The sequence below is a fragment of the Triplophysa rosa genome, linkage group LG1 (assembly GCF_024868665.1).
Source record: "Triplophysa rosa linkage group LG1, Trosa_1v2, whole genome shotgun sequence".
NCBI lineage: Eukaryota > Metazoa > Chordata > Actinopteri > Cypriniformes > Nemacheilidae > Triplophysa > Triplophysa rosa.
The window spans coordinates 3238568-3261612 of record NC_079890.1 but is presented as its reverse complement, the minus strand read 5'-3'; the positions used below and the strand labels follow the sequence as shown (position 1 = coordinate 3261612).

The window sequence follows — 23045 nt, the reverse complement described above, 5'->3', positions numbered from 1 at the left end:
GACCAAACTAACCTTACATAAGCATTTGACTTCGAACGCTCGGTGCCAAAGATCAGTTTAGTCAAGAGAAGATCTAATTTGACATTGAAACATCCAGCGAGGGTTCTTTGTAAAAGCAAAGTCAGGTTAACATCTGGTCAGTCGAACATTCCATGACTCTGAAGTCAGTGGGACAATAAAGATTCAACATTTACTTTAAGGGTACACGTCTTGTCTGTATGGGTGGTACAAGCTATCGCTACATCTGTATCATTGGAAAATCGTAACAACTCCCGGAACACGTTTGCCATGTAACCAATCACATAACGGCCCTCAGTTTCCATTGGTTCAGATTTTATTGTGATGTCTTATAAAACAGCTTGCCATTATCTTATTTACAGTCGCAAACTCCAAACATAGCTCAATCCAGAATGAATATGTCATGGCGAACGTGTTAATAGTGTTAATTAATAGCAGTCAATTAGCGATTAGCTATTTCCACGCAAAAGCAATTTAATCGGTGAAGTGAAGCATCACCTCCATTGACTTCCATTTAAGCACAAAAGTCTCTGGTCTCTCTGTTGAGGCTCTAGTAAAGCCCCTGTCTGGAGGACCGGGTGTTTGCCTTCTCAGATCCCAGTGTAATTCTGAACGCACTGAAGAGTGAAGTTTACTGCCGTTCTGCTCATTACAGATTAAGTGTAACAAACTTAAAATAGTTGCCCCAGAATGGGAGCACAACATATAACAGAGGCGGTTGGCTTTGCATGTCAAAGTAAACTATTAAAACAAAGTTTTTGGCATGGTGTATGCCGAAAAGTAGCAATCGGCATCGTTGAAAAAATGGTGACATAAGTGACGATTCTCTGTCAAACAATCAACGTTTTGCAGTGAGTCTAGCTCCACCATTTTGGTACCGGACCACTGTGCTAGGTTCTCCATATGACACTTTATGATACTCTTTATGATATGACAAGCTATGGAGATCTATATGACACTTTATGATACTTTATTAAACAATTTATTTGACGCTCTTTGAGCTTCTACGTCTACGAGCCATGTCTATATCCTCTAGTTCAAGTGGTAAAGCATTGCGTTAGCAGCACAGAGGTCATGGATTTTATTTTTTAGGGAACACATACTGCCAAATGCATAAATACTGTACATAAACACTTAAACTTTATATAATACTCTATTTTACACTATGACACATTATATGACACTATACAGTATGATACTCTATTTGACGCTTTGATACTTACTGCCACATTTTGTGACACTCTATTATACTCTATATGACTCTTTGATACCCAGAATGATACTCTATACGACACTATCATACTTGATATGATGCTACAAGACTTAAAATAAAGACTTATACACTATATGATACTCTATATTACAATATATGACACATTATACATTACATGATACGCATAACATTATATGACACACTATATGATACTCTATATGACTCTTTGATACTCAGTATGATACTTTATATGACACTATCACACTTTATATGAGGCTATGAGGCTTATACTAAATACACTATATGATACTCTACATTACATTATACTTTATATGGCACTATATGACACACTACATGATCATATATATGGCACTATATGATATTCTATATAACGCTCTAGTACTTAATGTCACTTTTTATGACACTCTATGATACTCTATATGACACTATGATACTTTATATGCCATATGACACCATACGTTTCTCTCTGACACACCGGCAGCAGCAAAAGATTATGTATGTTTATACACCTGCTGATGTAGCCAGTCATAGATCATAATAATAATTCATTACATTTACATAGCGCTTTTCTGGGTACTCAAAGAGCTTTACATCGAAGGGGGAATCTCCTCAACCACCACCCACCTGGACGATGCGACGGCAGCCATATTCAGTTTAACGTCTCATCCCAAGGACGGTGCTTTTTTACAGTATAGTGTCCCCATCACTATACTGGGGCATTAGGACCCATACATACCACAGGGTGAGCACCCCCTGCTGGCCTCACGAACACCACTTCCGGCAGTAACCTAGTTTTTCCCAGGAGGTCTCCCATCCAGGTACTGCCCAGGCTCAACCCTGCTTAGCTCCAGTGGGCAGCCAGTGATATGGCCGCCGGCCTAATAGCCTGATATAATTCATAGTATCTATGTTAACTCAGCATGCCGCAGTCTCTTTGAAAACGTTCCAAAACAGCTCTGCAGGGTTGAGTTTGCTGCCTCCGGCCATACTTCCCCATAACAGAAGAGGCTGGCATGCCACGCAGGGATTAATACTTCTCTTTGGGGGAGTTCTTGTCATCAAACTGACAACCTTTGCATGACTAGCTCTGTGCCAGTTGTAAAAGCTGAAACGTTCTTGCCCGCATCTTACTTTACCGCAATGCAATGTGATGACAATTTCTGTGATTGCTATGAATCTAAGTTGTAAAGATGTTGATGATACATACTAAAGCCACAAGTTACTGCCCAAGGGAAAAAAACCTCAAAGCTAAAATACCCAAAGTACTGAAGTTCATTGTGCTTTCATTAGCCACTGGTGCTGGACTGTTTGCTGGTAAAACCCTCAGGCTGTTCAGGGAATGCAGGTGTTAGAAGACGGTGCCAGATATTTGATCTCACTATGAAAGCAGGAATATATCCTCGCTAAGAGGTCAAGTAGAATAAACTACGCTTTTTTGTTGTCCTCATTATTCTGATGAAACTATCCTCAAGTTCCTGGGCTGTACATCTGTACATAAATCAACTGTAAAAAAATTAAGCTACATCTCTTCTATGATCTTCTGTGTGCCAGCCATCCTTACCCTAAAAAAAAGACGTTTACTATTAGTGTGCTATTAGTATATTTCTTTCTCAAATAGGAAAGTTTACTTTTTGTGTACTCAGAAATATACTTAAATTAATGATTGAGAAGACTATAAAATACTTTTTTCACACAATTTACATACCGTCTTATACACTTACACGTTCAAGTTTTGATTGGTAACTAAATGTTATAAAGAATACAAAGTAAAAAGTATGGTGTTAAAACTTGCAAGTACACTCACAGTACAGAAACTACTTAACTTGTAGTTTAATGACAGTAAACTTCAAAGTGTACTTTTGCTACAAGTATCGAACTAGTAAACTATCAGTATACTTATATCAGTATACTCAACATACCGTAGATGTAAACTAGTTGCGTACTCAAAGTTTACACTTGAAGTATACTTCAAAGTATACTTTTATAAACTAAAGCGGGCCAATTTAGTCCCAAGTAGTAGCCTATTAAAATAGAACACTTATGAGTATACCACTAGTACTCTGGCATTACTACATAAAGGAAACCTAAAATATACTGGAACTTTACGTTTTCTTAATCAAATGGATTTAAAGTATACTTATTTTTGTAAGTGTAGTAGTACCTTCGCTGTCATAGGTCTTTTAAGAAGATGATGTTATATTCTCTAGGGCACTTTAATAAGCAGGAGCTCAAGAAGTGGGAGGTGTGTGTCATGGTAACAATGTTAACACCTGTGACGAATGTGCCTGCCGCATGCCAGCATGTGTTTCTGAGCAACCGAGGTAAAACTCAGCAGCTGCGAAACAAACAATCGCATTCATGTATCTAAACCTAACATACCTAAAAATCTATTAACCTTCAGTTACAAAATCACATATGGTGGTCAATAACAGCCCAGATTACCAAAATGCAATAACAAATGTGTACGTCACTCAAATAAAACTATAAAAGGAGGTTAGACGACATACAGTATATCCTTAGTCATGATTTCCTAAAGACACTGATGACCACTCCATGAGAGGTCAGGTGACGCGTTTAGAGAAAATCCTGTTGAGGAATTTTGATAGGCGTCTAGCTGACCTTGAGGATGGGATCTGCTAACAGCTGTTCCTGTTCTATTTGGGTACCTGGCCATAGCGTACAATAATAACAACCTTGATACAGAATGCTTTCTGTATCAATATTTTGCAAGTTTTAAGTATTTTACCCATCACAGCCACACTAGTGCCAAAAAGCTGTTCCATAAAGTAAAATACATGTGTATCTTTTTGAAAAATGCAATCCCATGATGCATTGTCACAAAATCAGGTAAACAACCCTTGAAGCAAGAGATGAATGAAATAAGCATAATTAAATCAAAATCATCAGCTCTGAACTAATAAAGCATAACTGACGCGACTGTTATTACTATTTGTAGAACCGGTCTGACGCGCAACTGGAACCGCTCAGTGTTACGTCCCTCGCCATAGTAGACAGTGCACAGCAACCTCGCCATAGGATAAAAAACATGATCGCGATCTCTAACAAGGATTGACGTTTACACATGCACACTTTCACACACTAGCAGGCCTCCATTATGTTTGAAATTAAGGCTTCTGATTAATTCGTGTGATTAATTCGCGTGAAGTAATGAAGTCAAACTGAAGCCATTCTTACTGTTAATTGCTAAGGGCTAAAGCTAAAGTTATGCGAAGGCGGGACATTCTCCCCTGAAGCTCTGAGCGCTTTGACCAATCACAACCGACTGTGAAGCCGAAACTCGCGGGTGACCACAACAGATTGGGTCAGCTGGACCAATCAGAGCGTGCTGGAAGGAGGGATTTTTTAGAAACCGGAAAAAAATCTGGTTGTTTTGTGAGAAAAGAGACAGTGGTGAAGAATAAAGGTAAAATATGTTCAAAATAATACGTTTTTTTTAACAAACTAAGAGTGTTACACTGCACCACAGAAACACAACAAAGATCTCGAAATACCGTAAAATATGTCACCTTTAAAACCCCATTGAAATGCCTTGAAATCTGCGGTTTTTAAATGGGCTAAATGATAATTTCATAAGTTAACATTTCGTTATAACATTCAAATACGGTAGAACGCCACTTCTATATACCACTGCTGTGTGCCGCAATGTAGAGCATCTGCTAAATTGAACTATTTTCTCATTTTTCCATTTCTCTCTGCTTTAAGTCTCCCCAACCGGAAGTCACGTATGCACAGAGCCCATTATTTTTACCACACTTCTACTGAAACAAGAAATTAGGGCGGGACATACTGTATTAAGTGGCTCCTCCTATTTTAAAAAAAACATTAGTTTACCTCACATATTAGACTCTGATGAGAAGCAGAAGTGCAAGTTGATGTCATAAAAATTGTTGATAGTATATTTAGGGCTGCACGATAATTTATCACGATACCACTAAATCCTATTGAAATCAAGCTGGCTGCGATATGCAATGTGTCGATATTTTTTTTAATGCGTAGCTTGTCCGTGAAGCACGTCTCTGGGATCAGTAGGAAATGCTGCTCGATCTAAAAGCAGTGCGAGTTTGAGTCGCTTATAACGTGCATTTGAAAAAGCAACACCCGTCAAACATGATCATTATAAATATACTTTATTATCATAAAAATACCTGATGAGGCTTGAGTAACAGTGATAAAAAGATGTCCATAGGCATTTCCTAGAACTACGTGTGTTATGGTCTTCTTCTGCAGCGCGTATTTGGAGTTTCCGCACGTGAGCGCCCTCTGGCGTTCGGATGCAGCAGCATTTTCCCGTACTTCACTCAAAATCTGTGCATAAATCACGTGATATTTATCGTCGGTTTATCGCGACAGCCCTAGAGACTATACATTTTGCATGCTTATATCATCCAAAATGTACATTTTGTCAATGTTTTGGAGCACACAAGTTTATAGATATCTTTTGTAAAGCCAAACATTTTTTTATTTTTCAATGTGAAGTCTGTCTAGGCATTAGAGAGCAAGTGCAGCTCACAAGGTTTTGGAATCGAGCAAAAGTTTTTAACAGCTAATAATCTTGTTGCTGCCTCGGTGAAGGTTTCTACAACTGACATGGCTTTTATTTAGCACTATACTGTTGCAATGCAGCTAATCACATATGAACTTTTCCATCTGAAAGAGTCTGGAACAAGCCGAGATAACCACACATTTACCCCATGACCCGACAGCCTCCTCTTAACTTCCTTAACAGTTAACGCTTCTTAACAGTTCTTATCACCCTCGCCTAAAAGCACACAACACGCCACATCTGACTCGAACCTTCGGCCAAACCTCTTCTGTCTCTAATTGCCCGCCTTAACTCGTCACCTTAACGCCACTCCACGTTCACTAACTCTTAACCCATCTCCTCCACCTCTAATAACAACAAAACACCACCGTTCTCCCTAAAAAATCCCAAATTTCCAGGGCCTGTGGGAAAAGTCCAGCCCTTGGCTCAGCAGGAAGTTAAGGATTTACCACTAAGCGTTTCATAATCCTTACACCCATAACTCACACTTGTCCATACCACCCAGATGAAAGGGGGGGTCAAAGGCTGTAGATATAGTTTCTCTAAAGTCCGCAAGCAATAGCAACACCGTTCTCCGGTTCTGGTAACTGGTACACATGTGTGCTTTATTGCAAAGCGATGTGGTGCCAGACTAAAATCCCAGTTTGGAAAGTGAAAAATCTTGTGTGCTAGCGGTCTGACACAAGCCCCTGAGGACCTAGACGTGTAATATAATATAACACAAATGATTTCCCATCAATCCCACCAGTCACAATCTCCCGCTCCACGCTGTAATTGCATTTTGATTGCGTCATTTCGTTTTGGTTGTAAAACGCTGGATGTTTGTTGAGAGCAGGAGATGACAGACGGCGTGAGGTCGACAAACGCTGAGCTGAACTGTTTCTGGATATCATTCATATGCAAATTCAGAAGTCGCTCGAGGCGTTTCACTGCTGTGGAGACCGGAATACTTATTTAGCGAGAATAACAAATAGCAAAGGTGAAAGCGTACGGTTTACACTAGTTGCAAAGCTTGTAAATAAAGTTTCTTGATGCACCTACGGAACAAAAATATATGGGAATATACTGCAAAATATAATGCAATATATTACATAATACATTTCCATTTATTGGAAGCTGGTGCTAATATTTTTCTACATACAGCATATGGATATACACTCACCTAAAGGATTATTAGGAACACCTGTTCAATTTCTCATTAATGCAATTATCTAATCAACCAATCACATGGCAGTTGCTTCAATGCATTTAGGGGTGTGGTCCTGGTCAAGACAATCTCCTGAACTCCAAACTGAATGTCAGAATGGGAAAGAAAGGTGATTTAAGCAATTTTGAGCGTGGCATGGTTGTTGGTGCCAGACGGGCCGGTCTGAGTATTTCACAATCTGCTCAGTTACTGGGATTTTCACGCACAACCATTTCTAGGGTTTACAAAGAATGGTGTGAAAAGGGAAAAACATCCAGTATGCGGCAGTCCTGTGGGCGAAAATGCCTTGTTGATGCTAGAGGTCAGAGGAGAATGGGCCGACTGATTCAAGCTGATAGAAGAGCAACTTTGACTGAAATAACCACTCGTTACAACCGAGGTATGCAGCAAAGCATTTGTGAAGCCACAACACGCACAACCTTGAGGCAGATGGGCTACAACAGCAGAAGACCCCACCGGGTACCACTCATCTCCACTACAAATAGGAAAAAGAGGCTACAATTTGCACGAGCTCACCAAAATTGGACAGTTGAAGACTGGAAAAATGTTGCCTGGTCTGATGAGTCTCGATTTCTGTTGAGACATTCAAATGGTAGAGTCAGAATTTGGCGTAAACAGAATGAGAACATGGATCCATCATGCCTTGTTACCACTGTGCAGGCTGGTGGTGGTGGTGTAATGGTGTGGGGGATGTTTTCTTGGCACACTTTAGGCCCCTTAGTGCCAATTGGGCATCGTTTAAATGCCACGGCCTACCTGAGCATTGTTTCTGACCATGTCCATCCCTTTATGACCACCATGTACCCATCCTCTAATGGCTACTTCCAGCAGGATAATGCACCATGTCACAAAGCTCGAATCATTTCAAATTGGTTTCTTGAACATGACAATGAGTTCACTGTACTAGAATGGCCCCCACAGTCACCAGATCTCAACCCGATAGAACATCTTTGGGATGTGGTGGAACGGGAGCTTCGTGCCCTGGATGTGCATCCCACAAATCTCCATCAACTGCAAGATGCTATCCTATCAATATGGGCCAACATTTCTAAAGAATGCTTTCAGCACCTTGTTGAATCAATGCCACGTAGAATTAAGGCAGTTCTGAAGGCGAAAGGGGGTCAAACACCGTATTAGTATGGTGTTCCTAATAATCCTTTAGGTGAGTGTATATTGAACATATAAATAAATTTCGAAACGAAGACAAAAATAAATCTAATACTCATCGCATTTGATCTTTTATTGAGTATATATTGCACTTTTTTATGCATTTGGCAGACGCTTTTATCCAAAGCGACTTATATTGCATTGTACATTTGTTTCTGACTATGTGCAATCCCCTGGGATCGAACCCATGACCTTGGCGTTGCTAGTGCCACGCTCTAACCACTGAGCCACAGGAATGTTTTTGAAAGCAGATTTCTAGTTCCCAGCATGCTTTGCTTCCGAATGCTAAAGGAGAGTAAAATTGTTTAAATGTAGGTGTTATTTCATGTCTTTTTGCTGAATATGAATATAGGGGGAGATCTGTTAGTGTTTAATGTTGTATTACTTTGAAATAGAAGGGTTTCTAGTATGTGTAAATTTGTGGGGTTACCGTGGCGTTGAAGAGTAGAGCATGTGGTTAGGATAACGATTGGCCAAACATCATGAAGATTATACAGTATATTACTTTATTTAAAAAGTAAAGGCTGTGCGCTTTTCAATGCAGTAAATGTCTGTTCACTAAGTGCTTTAGTATGAGCAGGTGTGCTTATGCTATTGTAAACTAGCTATGTTTTAAAATATGAAACATACATATTGTAAATGGTTGTTAAACATAAGAAATATTTATTTCCATATATGTGTGTGTATATATGGCATGAGTCAATATATTCTGGTCAATATTACTTTTACACATCTAGTACCATATCTTATCACATGTACAAACCCGATTCCAAAAAAGTTGGGACACTGTACAAATTGTGAATAAAAACAGAATGCAATGATGTGGAAGTTTCAAATTTCAATTTTTATTCAGAATACAACATAGATGACATATCAAATGTTTAAACTGAGAGAATGTATCATTTTAAGGGGAAAATAAGTTGATTTTAAATTTCATGGCATCAACACATCTCAAAAAAGTTGGGACAAGCCCATGTTTACCACTGTGTGGCATCCCCTCTTCTTTTTATAACAGTCTGCAAACGTCTGGGGACTGAGGAGACAAGTTGCTCAAGTTTAGGAATAGGAATGTTGTCCCATTCTTGTCTAATACAGGCTTCTAGTTGCTCGACTGTCTTAGGTCTTTGTCGCATCTTCCTCTTTATGATGTGCCAAATGTTTTCTATGGGAGAAAGATCTGGACTACAGGCTGGCCATTTCAGTATCCGGATCCTTCTTCTACGCAGCCATGATGTTGTAATTGATGCAGTATGTGGTCTGGCATTGTCATGTTGGAAAATGCAAGGTCTTCCCTGAAAGAGACGACGTCTGGATGGGAGCATATGTTGTTCTAGAACTTGGATATACCTTTCAGCATTGATGGTGCCTTTCCAGATGTGTAAGCTGCCCATGCCACACGCACTCATGCAACCCCATACCATCAGAGATGCAGGCTTCTGAACTGAGCGCTGATAACAACTTGGGTTGTCCTTGTCCTCTTTAGTCCGGATGACATGGCGTCCCAGTTTTCCAAAAAGAACTTCAAATTTTGATTCGTCTGACCACAGAACAGTTTTCCACTTTGCCACAGTCCATTTTAAATGAGCCTTGGCCCAGAGAAAACGCCTGCGCTTCTGGATCATGTTTAGATATGGCTTCTTTTTTGACCTATAGAGTTTTAGCCGGCAACGGCGAATGGCACGGTGGATTGTGTTCACCGACAATGTTTTCTGGAAGTATTCCTGAGCCCATGTTGTGATTTCCATTACAGTAGCATTCCTGTATGTGATGCAGTGCCGTCTAAGGGCCCGAAGATCACGGGCATCCAGTATGGTTTTCCGGCCTTGACCCTTACGCACAGAGATTGTTCCAGATTCTCTGAATCTTTGGATGATATTATGCACTGTAGATGATGATAACTTCAAACTCTTTGCAATTTTTCTCTGAGAAACTCCTTTCTGATATTGCTCCACTATTTTTCGCCGCAGCATTGGGGGAATTGGTGATCCTCTGCCCATCTTGACTTCTGAGAGACACTGCCACTCTGAGAGGCTCTTTTTATACCCAATCATGTTGCCAATTGACCTAATAAGTTGCAAATTGGTCCTCCAGCTGTTCCTTATATGTACATTTAACTTTTCCGGCCTCTTATTGCTACCTGTCCCAACTTTTTTGGAATGTGTAGCTCTCATGAAATCCAAAATGAGCCAATATTTGGCATGACATTTCAAAATGTCTCACTTTCAACATTTGATATGTTATCTATATTCTATTGTGAATAAAATATAAGTTTATGAGATTCGTAAATTATTGCATTCCTTTTTTATTCACAATTTGTACAGTGTCCCAACTTTTTTGGAATCGGGTTTGTACATCAATGTATTATAAAGTATATTACTCAGAGCCGTTTCTTGCTATATGCGGACAATGCGGCTGCATAGGGCCCCGCAGCCATCAGGGGGCCCCCAAACTGCAAGTTCAGCCTCATATTTTATTATATTTTGGAGAATTAAAAGTACCTGTCTTTATTTGCATGCATTCATTATGCATTCATTTGCAAAGCATGTAAGTGTTCATGGGGTAATCAGGTCAAAATCACCTTTGGGCTGGGCTGTCACGTGGTAAGTGACGTCTGCCGACAGGTCTGACGGGATGATTGACAGCCGCCCACCTTCCACTGAAGTGATGAGAATAACGGTAGACGCTAATTACAATGTCATCGAAACGTACTTATGCTTCTGGTGCAGAGAAACGCAAAAAGAAGAAAACCGATGAAGAAAAACGATCACAGGATAAAGGTAAGGCATTTGATGTGGGTGGAGGCGGACACATAATGCCAACTTTTGAACAAGTTAGTTTGCTACTTTTGTCATGCTGGCTAGCTCAGCTAGCCTCAGATAAATGTGAGCTACCTCAGCTAACGGGCTATGATTCTTTGTTTGTATGTAAATAAAGTCAGCTTTATCCAGAGTTTGCTTTACAAAAAGGCTCAAATAAATGTGTCTCAAGCACAGACCTGTGCTACTATTTTATAAATAAAACCAATTATTGATTATTAAACTGATTATTGTTACTTTTAGAAGCAGTAGTAGTAGTAGCAGTGGATTATTGGATTATATATAGCACTATGAATTTTAAATGATCACTGTGCTATGAAATCCAATTCTTTGCTCTATTGTATTTATTTTTTATTGATTGTGCAATAACATGGATGCTGGTCCATTATATACTTATTTATTTAAGTAAGTTTAGTTATTTATTTTTTACTGTTTTGGAATGGTGGGTTAAAGCTTTTTTATGTTATGCCACCTCAAAGTTTACATTAAACATTTTTCAAGAACACACTGTATCTGCTGCATTTATTAATGTACTCTAGCCTGCTTTCCTCTTAAAATGTAAAAGACTGCTGCATCGTCACAGAATATATGAAAAAGTTAGGAATCTCTACCTCAGAGTTTGAAAAAATAGGGGCCCCCAAATAGTATCTCGCATAGGGCCCCCAAACAGGCCCTGATATTACTGATTATAAAATGACATACATTGTGATATATAAGTAAATGTATTGTCATATATTTTTCAATATATGAAAAGCGGCAATTTCTTATGTATTATTCAATATATTGTAATATAGTTACACAATATATTATTCTGTATATTTTCTAATATACCATTCTGTCATTTAATATATTTTTCATTCATATATTAGGAAATATATTTTCTTTCCGTAAGGGCTGTAACTGAAGCGACATTGAAAAAGGGGATTTTTTGCGCAATTACGCTTATGAAACAAAAGGTGCAGTTCATGTACATTTCAAACGCTGTTCCTAAGCATTGGCCTGTATCACTTCCGTTGTATAACGATAAACGATTTGTTGAATTTTGTTATATGTAAATTTTATTAAATAAACAATTTGTTGAATGGGTCCTGTAGTTTTGGTCGCATTTAAAGAAACCGTATGGGACATTGACATCTAGCGGTTGAGCTTGGTATCGCAGTCTAAATTCAAAATATTGGAGAGACGACTTAATCCAAGTAACGGTTCGGTTTTCTTTGATGGTTATCAGAAATAATCTACAGGCACTCTATTGTTTGTGAATGTGTCCCGGAAGTTAAGGGCAGCCCACGAACGCACGCATGCGTAGTAACGTTTGTTTATGTTGTTGCTTTTAAACCATCTATAGTGCAATAGATCTACAAACATGTATTTAATTTTTTTTTTTTGAGGATTTCCCAAAATGTTCTACTTATGTCATGACATTGAGCTAATATCCTCAGACGCCGGTGACGCTTTTTAACCCCTTTGGCTCCTGCAGGCTATGCCCCTTTTCATAATCCAGTTGATTTTTGGAAGTCCCACCCTACACGTTTTCTCATTAGACACATGGAAATCCGTCACATTAAAAAAGTAAATTGTGAGTTGCCAACAGCATTACATGTTGACTTATGTCAGAACATCAGTTTATTCAGCAGCTGAAATGTGTCAAATATCTTTAACGTCCAAAATACTTTCAAATGTCATCGTTCTAGCTGTAAGACCTTGTAATACAGATGCCACCGTCTCCATCGAAAGCTGCAAGAATCGTGACTGACTAGACTCATGAATGGCCTTGTAAAATAAGTGCCAGGCCTTGGTGTCAAGAGTCTTATTGCCATGTCTCGGGGGCCGCGGGGGGGGGGTGGTCCATCCAAATGATTCAGTGATTCAGCGGGTGCAGAAAAGTCAGCGTGTCTGTTTACAGCTGCTTAGAGTGAATGGCCACACAGTAACTGTCAATGAAAGAGCCTTTCAGCTCAACTCACCGGAGACTCCGAGGGAAAGAGCGAGACGTACAAACAGAGAGAGAGAGAGAGAGAGAGAATTCATCAAGAGTAATATATGTCAAAAGATAAAGAACCATTCACCATACATGATGTGGCACCGTTACGACATACAACGACAAGGCCTTTTTGCACATCATTTGTGCATAAGAATCCAGCACCTGGTGTTCACAGAAAATTCAACAGACAATTCTTTTTTTAACGAGTGTCGCACACTTTTTAAATTAATGTATATGTTTTTTGTCTTAATAACAATGTGATTATTAAGCTTGACAAGACACATTGTAATAGAGAGCCGCAGAGATGACATATTTTTGTATGCAAAAATATTTTGCATATTTTGAGTTAGCATTTTAGCATTTCCGGTTCCATCGCCCCAAAGTCTATGGGTTTTTTGAATGGGTTTTTGGTAAATCGCCTGAAACAAAGATTGTGGTTAACAAAACCTCTAAATATTTTCACGTTTTAATATACTACATAAAACACACCAATTATAACCCGCTCGTGATTTTTTTAAAATCCGCGGTTGCTAACAAGTTGCTAAAAGCGACTACTTCCTTTGGCGGGGACGTTAGACGTCATCGCGCATATAAATCTCACAAATAATGCAACATGGGCGCAAATCTCTCAAAATTTATGCAAATTCATTCACGGAGTAATTACTTACCGGGAAACACGTTTTTAATGAAGTTTGAAAGAGTTGTCGGAGGCTTGGTGGTGGTGACGTTGATATCGAGCGACCTTAAGTGTAGTCTGTTTATAGCCTCGTGTTAGCTTTTTACTTCTGACGATTGTATTCCGGCTTCAAAAGTAACAAATATTGTCATCTCTGCACCACTCCATTCTGCTCATTAGATTTTGTTTTGGTGGCTTAATGTGAGGAATACACATTTATCCCAAACAAAAATCTGAAGTGAAAAACAGATGTGACGGTTTGTACATTTACACTTATTCATTTGGCAGAAGCTTTTATCCAAAGCGACTTACAAGTAGGAGAGCATATAAACATTTTGTCAACATGCTAAACAGTACCGTTAGTTTACAAAGCCATGCTACTAGGAGGATTAAAGAGGATTATATATACAGTATATATATATATATTTTTTTTTTTTTGACACAAGACAGACAGTTATTGGTTAGTCAAATAAATGCGGAACAGGTATTTGCTTTGTCTTTGCTTTGTTTCTGGCATCACTTGGTCAGCCTTCATTGACGGTCGATACCAATTTGTACTCGTCGTATTTGGTGACTGGTAAGCGTCTATTTTGGCTCCAAAACATTACTTCAAGTACCACGTTAAAACAATGTTTGAAGTTCAAAAAGTTTACCATTGACTTTTTTGAAACACTATCCGTAATAAATAATAAAAGAAGATGCATTATGGTAAATGTCTTTACAATGACAGGTTCTATAATAACTATAAAGCAAGGAGACTTTGCCTCTCTCTCTCTCAATGCCACTTGGGTTTATGTATTTATATCTTTTATTAAATGTACATGTTTTTAAAGGGATAATTCAAGGTTATTTTTGGGGTGTCCAAATGCGTTGGGGCCACTGTAGGCTTCTGTTGATCCTCAATGACCAAATATACAGATGTAAGAGGCCACTCAAGTGCACACAACCGCTCCTGTGGTTTCCAGCGGTAAGGAAGCCCGGAGCCGTTTTCTTTGTCCCTGTTTTAAGTGTCAGCTGTTCAAACAGACTGAAGCTCAGCCGCACCGAGCCGTCAAAGTACAGCGACACAGATGGAGAAAACTTTTCAAGGCCCTGTCAGACATCTCCACGGAAAACACAGAGCGTCTTCTACTTACACAATAACACATGATCCGCTGAGCTCAATCTGAATAAAATTTCAATAGCATAATAAAAAGATCAGCCGAAGAGAAAAACGAACGCCAAGTGAAACTTTCAATATGGCTACATTTGCCATCAGATTAAAATATCGTCTGTGTGACTCCGCTGAGTGATTTTTGCTGCGGATCCAGGCACGGCGAGCTGTTGCTGCAATACGTTCGCGCGAGATAGAATTTCACGACGCTGCTTCTAATTCTCGTTTCATGTTTTGTTAAGTTAGCAGCATGAGATGAAAGCTTTCTTGGCATATTTTTAGATCCGTTAGAAAGGCAAACAGGCCGGTTACGCGGCGAGCTGACGTGCTGAGAGGCCCGCTGCGTCTGTGCTGGAAGCGACCCGTGTTAGTACAGCTACGACTGCGTGAATGGATGGAAACAAAAGAATGAAAAGTCCTGTCATCATTTACTCGACCTCATGCGGCAAACCTGCAAGTATTTTTCTTTCTTTCGTTCTAAAAATGGTGCTGGTCAGTCTCATATCTGACACTTTTAAGAGGACACACAACGTCCCATTTAAGCCAAGAACAATAACTAAAATGATAATGATTAATATATTAGCGTCCACACTGTTATGTTGTTTCTTTCCTGCAGTTTCACATTTTAAAATGCATAGGCCCTTTAAATCCATGAGGATTTTTGTTAGCTGTTTAAAGTAATCCAAACTCTTTCATTCCTCTGTATTGTTATGGCTATAGGGGACTCTAGGGTTCCCCTAAAATGTGAACGTTTTTAAAACGTTTACATGGCGTTGTTGCCAAAATCCAGTCTCTTTTAACTGCTATTGCACCAGAACGCAACAGTTTTCCAAATTCCCCTTCCCGTAAGTCTCTTTCTCCCCGTTATTGTTTACTCTACACCCCAAAAATAATTTAAACTCTTCACAATGGAATATAAATACCATATTGTTATGTATTTTCTGTCTGTTAGGAGAAAGCTAAAACAATGGGCTCATTTACGAGTCCGCCTACAGCGTGATCCTTAACCGCATTGTTTCTGAATCTATAAATTGGAAAAAACGTAAAAAAATGGAAAGAGAACGCAGCTTTAAGTGAGAAGAGGGTGACATTGAAAGAAAGGGCACAAATGGCTTCAATTGAGCACTTGAGAATATCGATACTGCTGAAAACACAATACAATAAAAAGCAATCAGGCATGAGGTTAATATAACATCTGCTTGTCATAATCTATGGTATAAGCCAAGCAAGAATTACAGTTTCAAAATCCACTCCGGCTCGTGATGGTTGACTATGCACTCAGTTAACCTCTGCGCTTCTCCTTAAATGTTGCGTTTGGGAGAAAAAATATCCTCGGATTTCAGAAAGGAGGGACTGTGTGCTTTCCCACCATGCAGAATTAGAGTGCTTGCATAAATATTGCTACAAAAGATCTACATCTACAAAAAAAGTGTACAGTTCACCTTCAAAATGAAAATTCTGTCATCATTTACTCACATTATTGTCATTTTAAACCTGTGTGATTTTTTTTGCAAAACACAAAAGAAGATATTTTGAAAAATGTTGGTAACCGAAAACCGTTGGTCCCCATTGACTTGCACTGGTTTTTTGTCCATACAATAAGTCAATGGGGACCAACGGTTTTCGGTTACCAACATTTTTCAAAATATCTTCTTTTGTGTTTTGCAGAAGAGAAAAAAAATCACACAGGTTTAAAATGACAATAATGTGAGTAAATGATGACAGAATTTTCTTTTTGAAGGCGAACTATTCCTTTAACAGATTAATATGACCAACATAGGCATGAAAGGTTGAAATAATTACAGATACAGCACCCTACAGTCGCAAGTACATGTTTCTGCAACCTCAATTTCAAACTTCTGAAATCTGTATAAACAAAGGGTGTTGCAATACACTGGTACTGACAATAACCAGAATATTTATAAGCTTGTTTATTGATACTGCGGTAATACTACCTATAATATAAAAATGCCATTATCTGGTTGGCACTTCAACATTTTGCCTTAAGAGCCACAATGGTTACAAACTCTCTGTCTCTCAACACTTGCATTTTGAGTTTTGATTACGATTCTTTGGCCAAAAAAAGATCAAATGCAAAATAAAACATTAAAGAAGAATTCGATTGATAGCATTACTGATAACACATTTTAATTAACGTGATTTATTTTGGACGCGATCATCATTAGAAAAAATCTGATACTGTGACAGCCCTAGTATGAACACGATTCAAAACGCAACAGAAATGCGCAAGTATGCATTCTTAGTTTGGCCACAGGGGGCGCCACAGTAGGCATTCGCACAAACTGCGTTTCAGTACAGTTTCACTTTTAGGTGAAATGTTGTCATAATGAAACAGCAATTTGAAGAAAATCTTACTGATCAAGTAAGCTGCAGTGTGCTAATCTGATAAAGTGTTTACAGCTAGCTACGTAAATAATTACACATGCCGTTAAATGGTGAAGATGTTTGACAATTAACCTCCTCTTTCTAATTAATCTGATAACTCTGGATTATTCTAGGTGATAAAACACCGCTGTTAATATTTGACATAATACACATTTAAACCATCTCCAAATAAACGCTTTCCGCGCATCTCTACTGTGTAGGTGTCCGTCACTCTTTGAAACCTATCCTTATGTACTAACATCTGAGATGACGTACAAGGGTGCCATTCTCTAAACCGCACACAACGAACACAACAACCACCTTTTATACATATTTCAACTGCATTTAAACACGGAACCAGATCGAAATGTAACACACATTTTGTTAACTTACTGCAGTGTAGATATTCAATTTCTAATGGTTATATAAACAATATTTGGCTTAGCATGTTTCAAACCTCCAGTCTGTGAATTATGCATTTGTGCGTTTTAACTATAATTATAACGAAGTGCAATTTAATGATGTTTCACTATTTTTGTGTGAAAACGTTCACACAAATATGCCTATTTTCAGGCATCCACACAAATGAGCACAGATTCGATGAGATTCACACTCAGGCTCCTTCAGCCATCTACGTCAAGCCAATAATAACTTCATCAGGATGAACAATGTGAGGTATTCCACATTACAACAACCCTGGGTAATTATTTAATGTAAAAGCAATTGCGTCAAGTAGACTGTGTGTGTGTGTGGAGTCCAGAGGAGAGTACTGCAAGCGAGAGGTTAAAGAGCAGAACCGCTCTCTAATAGAAAAAGCAGAAAACAGGAGATGTGGGAAAAGCGTAGTGAAAACACCTGTTTGACTTCACTTTCTGAGCTGAAACTCACGGCTTCTTAAGGAGTCCCAGCGGCAGCTCCCACACGCGCATAAATCAAGCCAAAGTGTTTAGCCCGTAGAACAAATATTATTCTGAAAGATTACTGCAAAGAGCTTTAATGGGGACTCGGGATAAATGCACATCAAATTTCAATTTAGACTAAAGCGAGAACCTGTTCTCTCCATGATGGATGTCTGGAATCACCTGTCTGCATGAAAATGTTAAATTGTGAAGCTTAGTGTGAGCGTGTCACTTTGAATTTAAACTTCTTTTTGCGGGGGGGATCGTCATCTTTTAAAAACTTTAATCTAAAATGGACTTTTCTGTATTTATCTGTCATTCTATAAATATTTTTATGTATTTTTTAGTTCATTCTAGGTTTCCTAGTTGGCTAGCCTAGCTAACAGAGAACGTTCACAGAACTTCTAAAGCATGCAGTAACATTAAAAGAGCTTTTTTATTTACACATCATTGCTAAATATTCTATAAATGCTATAAAACACTTTTATGAAAACATTATTCTTACATTATTTCTGAATGTTTTAACGTTCCACTTAAGTTTTCATAACTTAAAGGGAAGCAGGGTTTTTCCTGCATAGAGAAATTGGAGGCGGCCGCCTCCGTCAAATGTCGTGCAGCCTCAGGCTCTCGCCAAAATTATGGTCGAGTCTTTACAAGAAATGCTGCGTGCATTTAACAGACTGTCATTTGTAACTGCAGTTGCGACATTACGCCACAGTGGAGGCGCTGTTTCATTATCAGCACACTGAGGCGCTAAAAAGAGTTGCAGAACAAGAGCCAGCCTGTGTTTCACGGCTGTTTGTTTTGCATCCAAGTAGCCTACGTTTAATTTCTTGAAATGTATTAAATTAACATGACGTACATCATTGTAATGTCTTCAGCTGTGCAGTTGGATCGTTGAATCAGCGTATACTGTACACAGCGAGTTCGCCAGTATGAACGCACATTGCGTTCAGAACGACTCGCACACGAATGACTCATTTGAACCGATTCATTTAAACTATTGAACTTTTCAGTCACTAGCGAATATAAGAGGTCATTGAATCATTTAAAGTGAACCACAGAGAATGAAAGATGTGAATGAGCTTAGATCATTTTGAAAGACTGGTTAATTCAGTTGGATATTGTGGGCTGAAAAGTTAGTTGAAAATGATAAAAAAGCTTTATTTGATTAAAAAAAACATTTCTGTTTGGTTGAATAAAAGTAATGTTTTATATAACTTAATAATTGTCATTTTTATCTAATTTTGTTAGAACTTTTAATATGTCAAACTCAAAGTCACTTTGGTTAAGCCACTTAAAGGTACGGTAGGCCTATGTGTGTGTACAAGATCAGGATGGCACCACCTCAGCCTCATTTTGAGCCAGGATAAACCCTGGGAATGTTAGTAAAACCTTCTGAAAACATATTTATGAAAATGTGTATTTCCTGTAAAGTTTGCGTTCTCGCAGACTTTCTTTGGTGGTTTGTTTATATTTGCCCAAATGTATTTATGTAAAAATTGCAACTAAAAATATTGATTCTTGGTGTAAGAAAGTCAATACAGTAGTTCTTAATACATTCAATACACTATTATACCACCATTAGCTCGCACAGACTACAGGAGTGACAAATGGCATATGAATGGAAAAGGCGCTCGGCGTGGCCATTTGTAACCCTATCCCAGAGTGCACTGCTGCTATGCTCTCTCCTCCGTACTTTAATCTCTATTTCGTTCAGCCTCGGCAGAATCCCACAAAGAAAGGACTTGGGTTTCGCCTGTCGTTATTCATGTACTGGCACACGGGACAAAGAGATTTGGCCACTTCAGGTGAAAATTGCTGTTATCAAGTGGCTCTATTGTAACGGATTAGGCTGGCATCCATGCCCATGCCAGCTCTTCCATTAAGATCCACGCAGCCCTCTATATATAACTATCCTGCTGTCTTCAGTTTCTAACAAAGAAGGAACATTCAACGGCTCCGGGTGGACCTGTGATGGAGTGCAGGACTATGAACAGAACTGAGAGGATGGATGCGAATACAAACTAGAAAGATGCCGACGCGTCTGTTCTGAATACTTCACTCTACATACTTAATAGAGTTCACCCAAAAATACAAATTCTGTCATCATTTATTCACCCTCATGTCATTCCAAACCTGTATGACTCTTTCTTCTGCAGAACACAAAAGATGATATTTTAAAGAACGTTGGACCCCATTGACTTCTATAGAAAATAGTTCGACAAACCCACCGAGACATTTCTCAAAATATCTTCTTTTGTATTCCACCACAGAAAGAGTCTTGAACCACATGGGGGTGAATAAACGATGAAAGAATTTGTATTTTCGGGAAATGCAGAACCCGAGCTGGACCGTCTGACTCGATATTGCAACAATGTCTAGCAACAAACCCAGTCAATACAAATACCCGTAGCCAGGCAGGGTTCAACTGAAACAAATTCAGTTAAACTACATTGCATTTGATAACAAGTTAAACAAAGAGCCATTCTCTATCGCATTTACATTTCGACGCGGTAAAATATGGCCAGGATTGGAAACACAAATGAAATGAAGCGTTCATAAACAATGATGTACCAATGAATATTTCCAAATGAAACGAAAAACGTTCAGTCTTAGATGTACATGAACCATAGTCCCACTGTAAAAATAACCCAAAGCACAGCAAATCCGAGCCAGAAATAAACTCAGCATACATTTTTCAGTGCAGACATACTGGGATTGATTGTATTGATGCGAGCTTGACAAAATAACGCTTGACATTTACCTGAACAGTGGATGACATAAGCATCACCATCACGCTCATCCGGCACATGGGCAAAATCCAAAACTCCATCTTTAAGATCCTGTTCCAGACCTGTCTAAATGATGTTAGTCAGATGCCAGCCTGGAGACAGACAGGAATGCACTTTCAATGTGAAACATCATACAAGCAATCAGATTATTACAGGTAGACTCTCACTTTTTTCACATTTTCAGCACATGTTATTTTTCTAATAACAGTGCTCAAACACTGAGAGAAAGGTGCGAGTGTCCTGACTGTGAATGGCATGAAAACACTGCCTCTTTCTCAGGTATTCTGCATGTATAATGCATCAGCTGTAAGAATGCAGTGTAATCGCTGGTATGGATCATTTCTGGGCAGCGGTGCGTGTCATAAATGCCCATATTGACACACTGCCGAGAAATCTGTATACTGAGATGCTGTATGGATCACAGATGCACACACGCACACGCGCTGTCAGAGCAGACAAACCAAAGTTGCGTTATAAAGAGCCTTAAAAATAATTTAAAAAAAAAACATAAAACCATTGGTCTGCTGGTATAATTCTTAACAAACTCTAATTTACAAGACGGCCTTACCTTGCTGCGAAGTAAACTCATAGATTCACATTGTAATCCGTGAAACGCGCGCGTCGCATCAGTGGTCCTTAATAAGGTGTCGCGTCGTTACGCGGCGCTCGCCGGGATGTCACGGGCGGTGAGTCCGGTATAAAAGTCCGTGAAATAACTATGAGTTTTAGTCTCTGTCCTCAGCGCGGTGCTGCGCGTCCTCAGGCTGCGCGTCCTCGGGCTGCGTACCGCGCACTGAAGTTCATGTGATGAGCGCTCGCGCTCCACTAGGCGTCCCTGCACGAGACGTGTCTTCAGCTGACGGACGGACGGACCGTTTCATCAAAGCCAGACCGGGATGTTTAGCTGAAGTCGTTTTTACGGCTATAATACACTGTAAAAATAAATAAGCAATAAACAATAAAAACAAGTCATTGGCACGATATGTAAATGATCAAAATTTAATGGCACACATTTTTGTTTTTTTCAGTCAGTTAAATCTAATTAAAGTTCAAGATGTAAAATAGTGTGAAAGTAATGATACAGAAAATGTTTATTATTAAAACATTTGTGCAGACATTCTTGACAGTTTGGTTATTCCAAAATATTTCATACGATTCTGCTTTCACATAGGCCTACAAAATTTGTCAGACCCTCGATTTCTGTCTGATGAAAGAAGGTGACGACAGACTTTTCATTTACGTCTTTAAGTATACTATTTTGAGCAATTTTTTTCATTTCATTCTATAAATTGAAGTGTTAATGTATTGGCTTGCAGCAAACCTTTAGTTCCAGCATTAAATCACTGCTTACTGAATATCATGAGTCTTTGGATTATTTCCAGATAGCAGCACAGTAGCTCATGTCATCTTTTATCATTCATATGCTCTTGTAAGTGATCAAAGCGTTTGCTGTGGCAGAGCTTATCTGTTTATTATGAAGTGCGGAGTAGAGTTTGGCAGCAAGAGGCTTTGATATGTTTTCACCTGCTATAGTCAAAGAGAAAAGGGATGGGTGCGCTTTTCATTATTTTAAAGCAAATGTGTAACAACATATTTTGAATTAATGGGACTAAATTGAATAATTAAATTATTGAAAAATGAATAGGAAATAATCTGAAAATGTTTGTATTGTTTCTTTTTTAAAAGAGACAATTAGCAATCCATATTTTATCTATATGGGTAATTTATTAACTCAGATACATTTAATTATTTTCATTTGTAATCAGTTTTTTATATGAAATCAAAAATTAAATTCATAAAATGATTCAAGCCATAATTCAATTGAAATTTAGACATCCAAATTTAGACTTTCATCTGTTTAATACAATTTTTCCTATGCATGTCTGGCTGTATGGTTTATTCGTGTTATCACTACAGACAATAAGTAATGACAATCAGCAACACTAAGCAAATTCATGGACTTTTATCACCATCTGCTGTTAAAGAAATTCATGCAATAGTTTTCATTTTTCGAACAGTTTTTAAATATCACGAGATATTTCTCTTTCCAAGCAGACATTTAAAAGACAGATTTTCTAGAGATTATTTCTACAAATAATCTCATGAGTACTTGACAGTCTATCATTCACCTCCTGGTTTGATTTAAAACA

At 38.6% G+C, this 23045-nt stretch overlaps 1 protein-coding gene across 1 annotated transcript in view; it reads right to left on the bottom strand.

Annotated features, from left to right (window-relative positions):
• adamtsl3 (ADAMTS-like 3) overlaps positions 1–23045 on the bottom strand; it is a 130770-nt gene that overhangs the window by 107208 nt on the left and 517 nt on the right. Inside the window, 2 exon segments of the mRNA XM_057358154.1 lie at positions 20868–20987; positions 21464–21827. Coding sequence (XP_057214137.1) covers positions 20868–20936 — 69 coding nt within the window. The 5' untranslated portion in view covers positions 20937–20987; positions 21464–21827.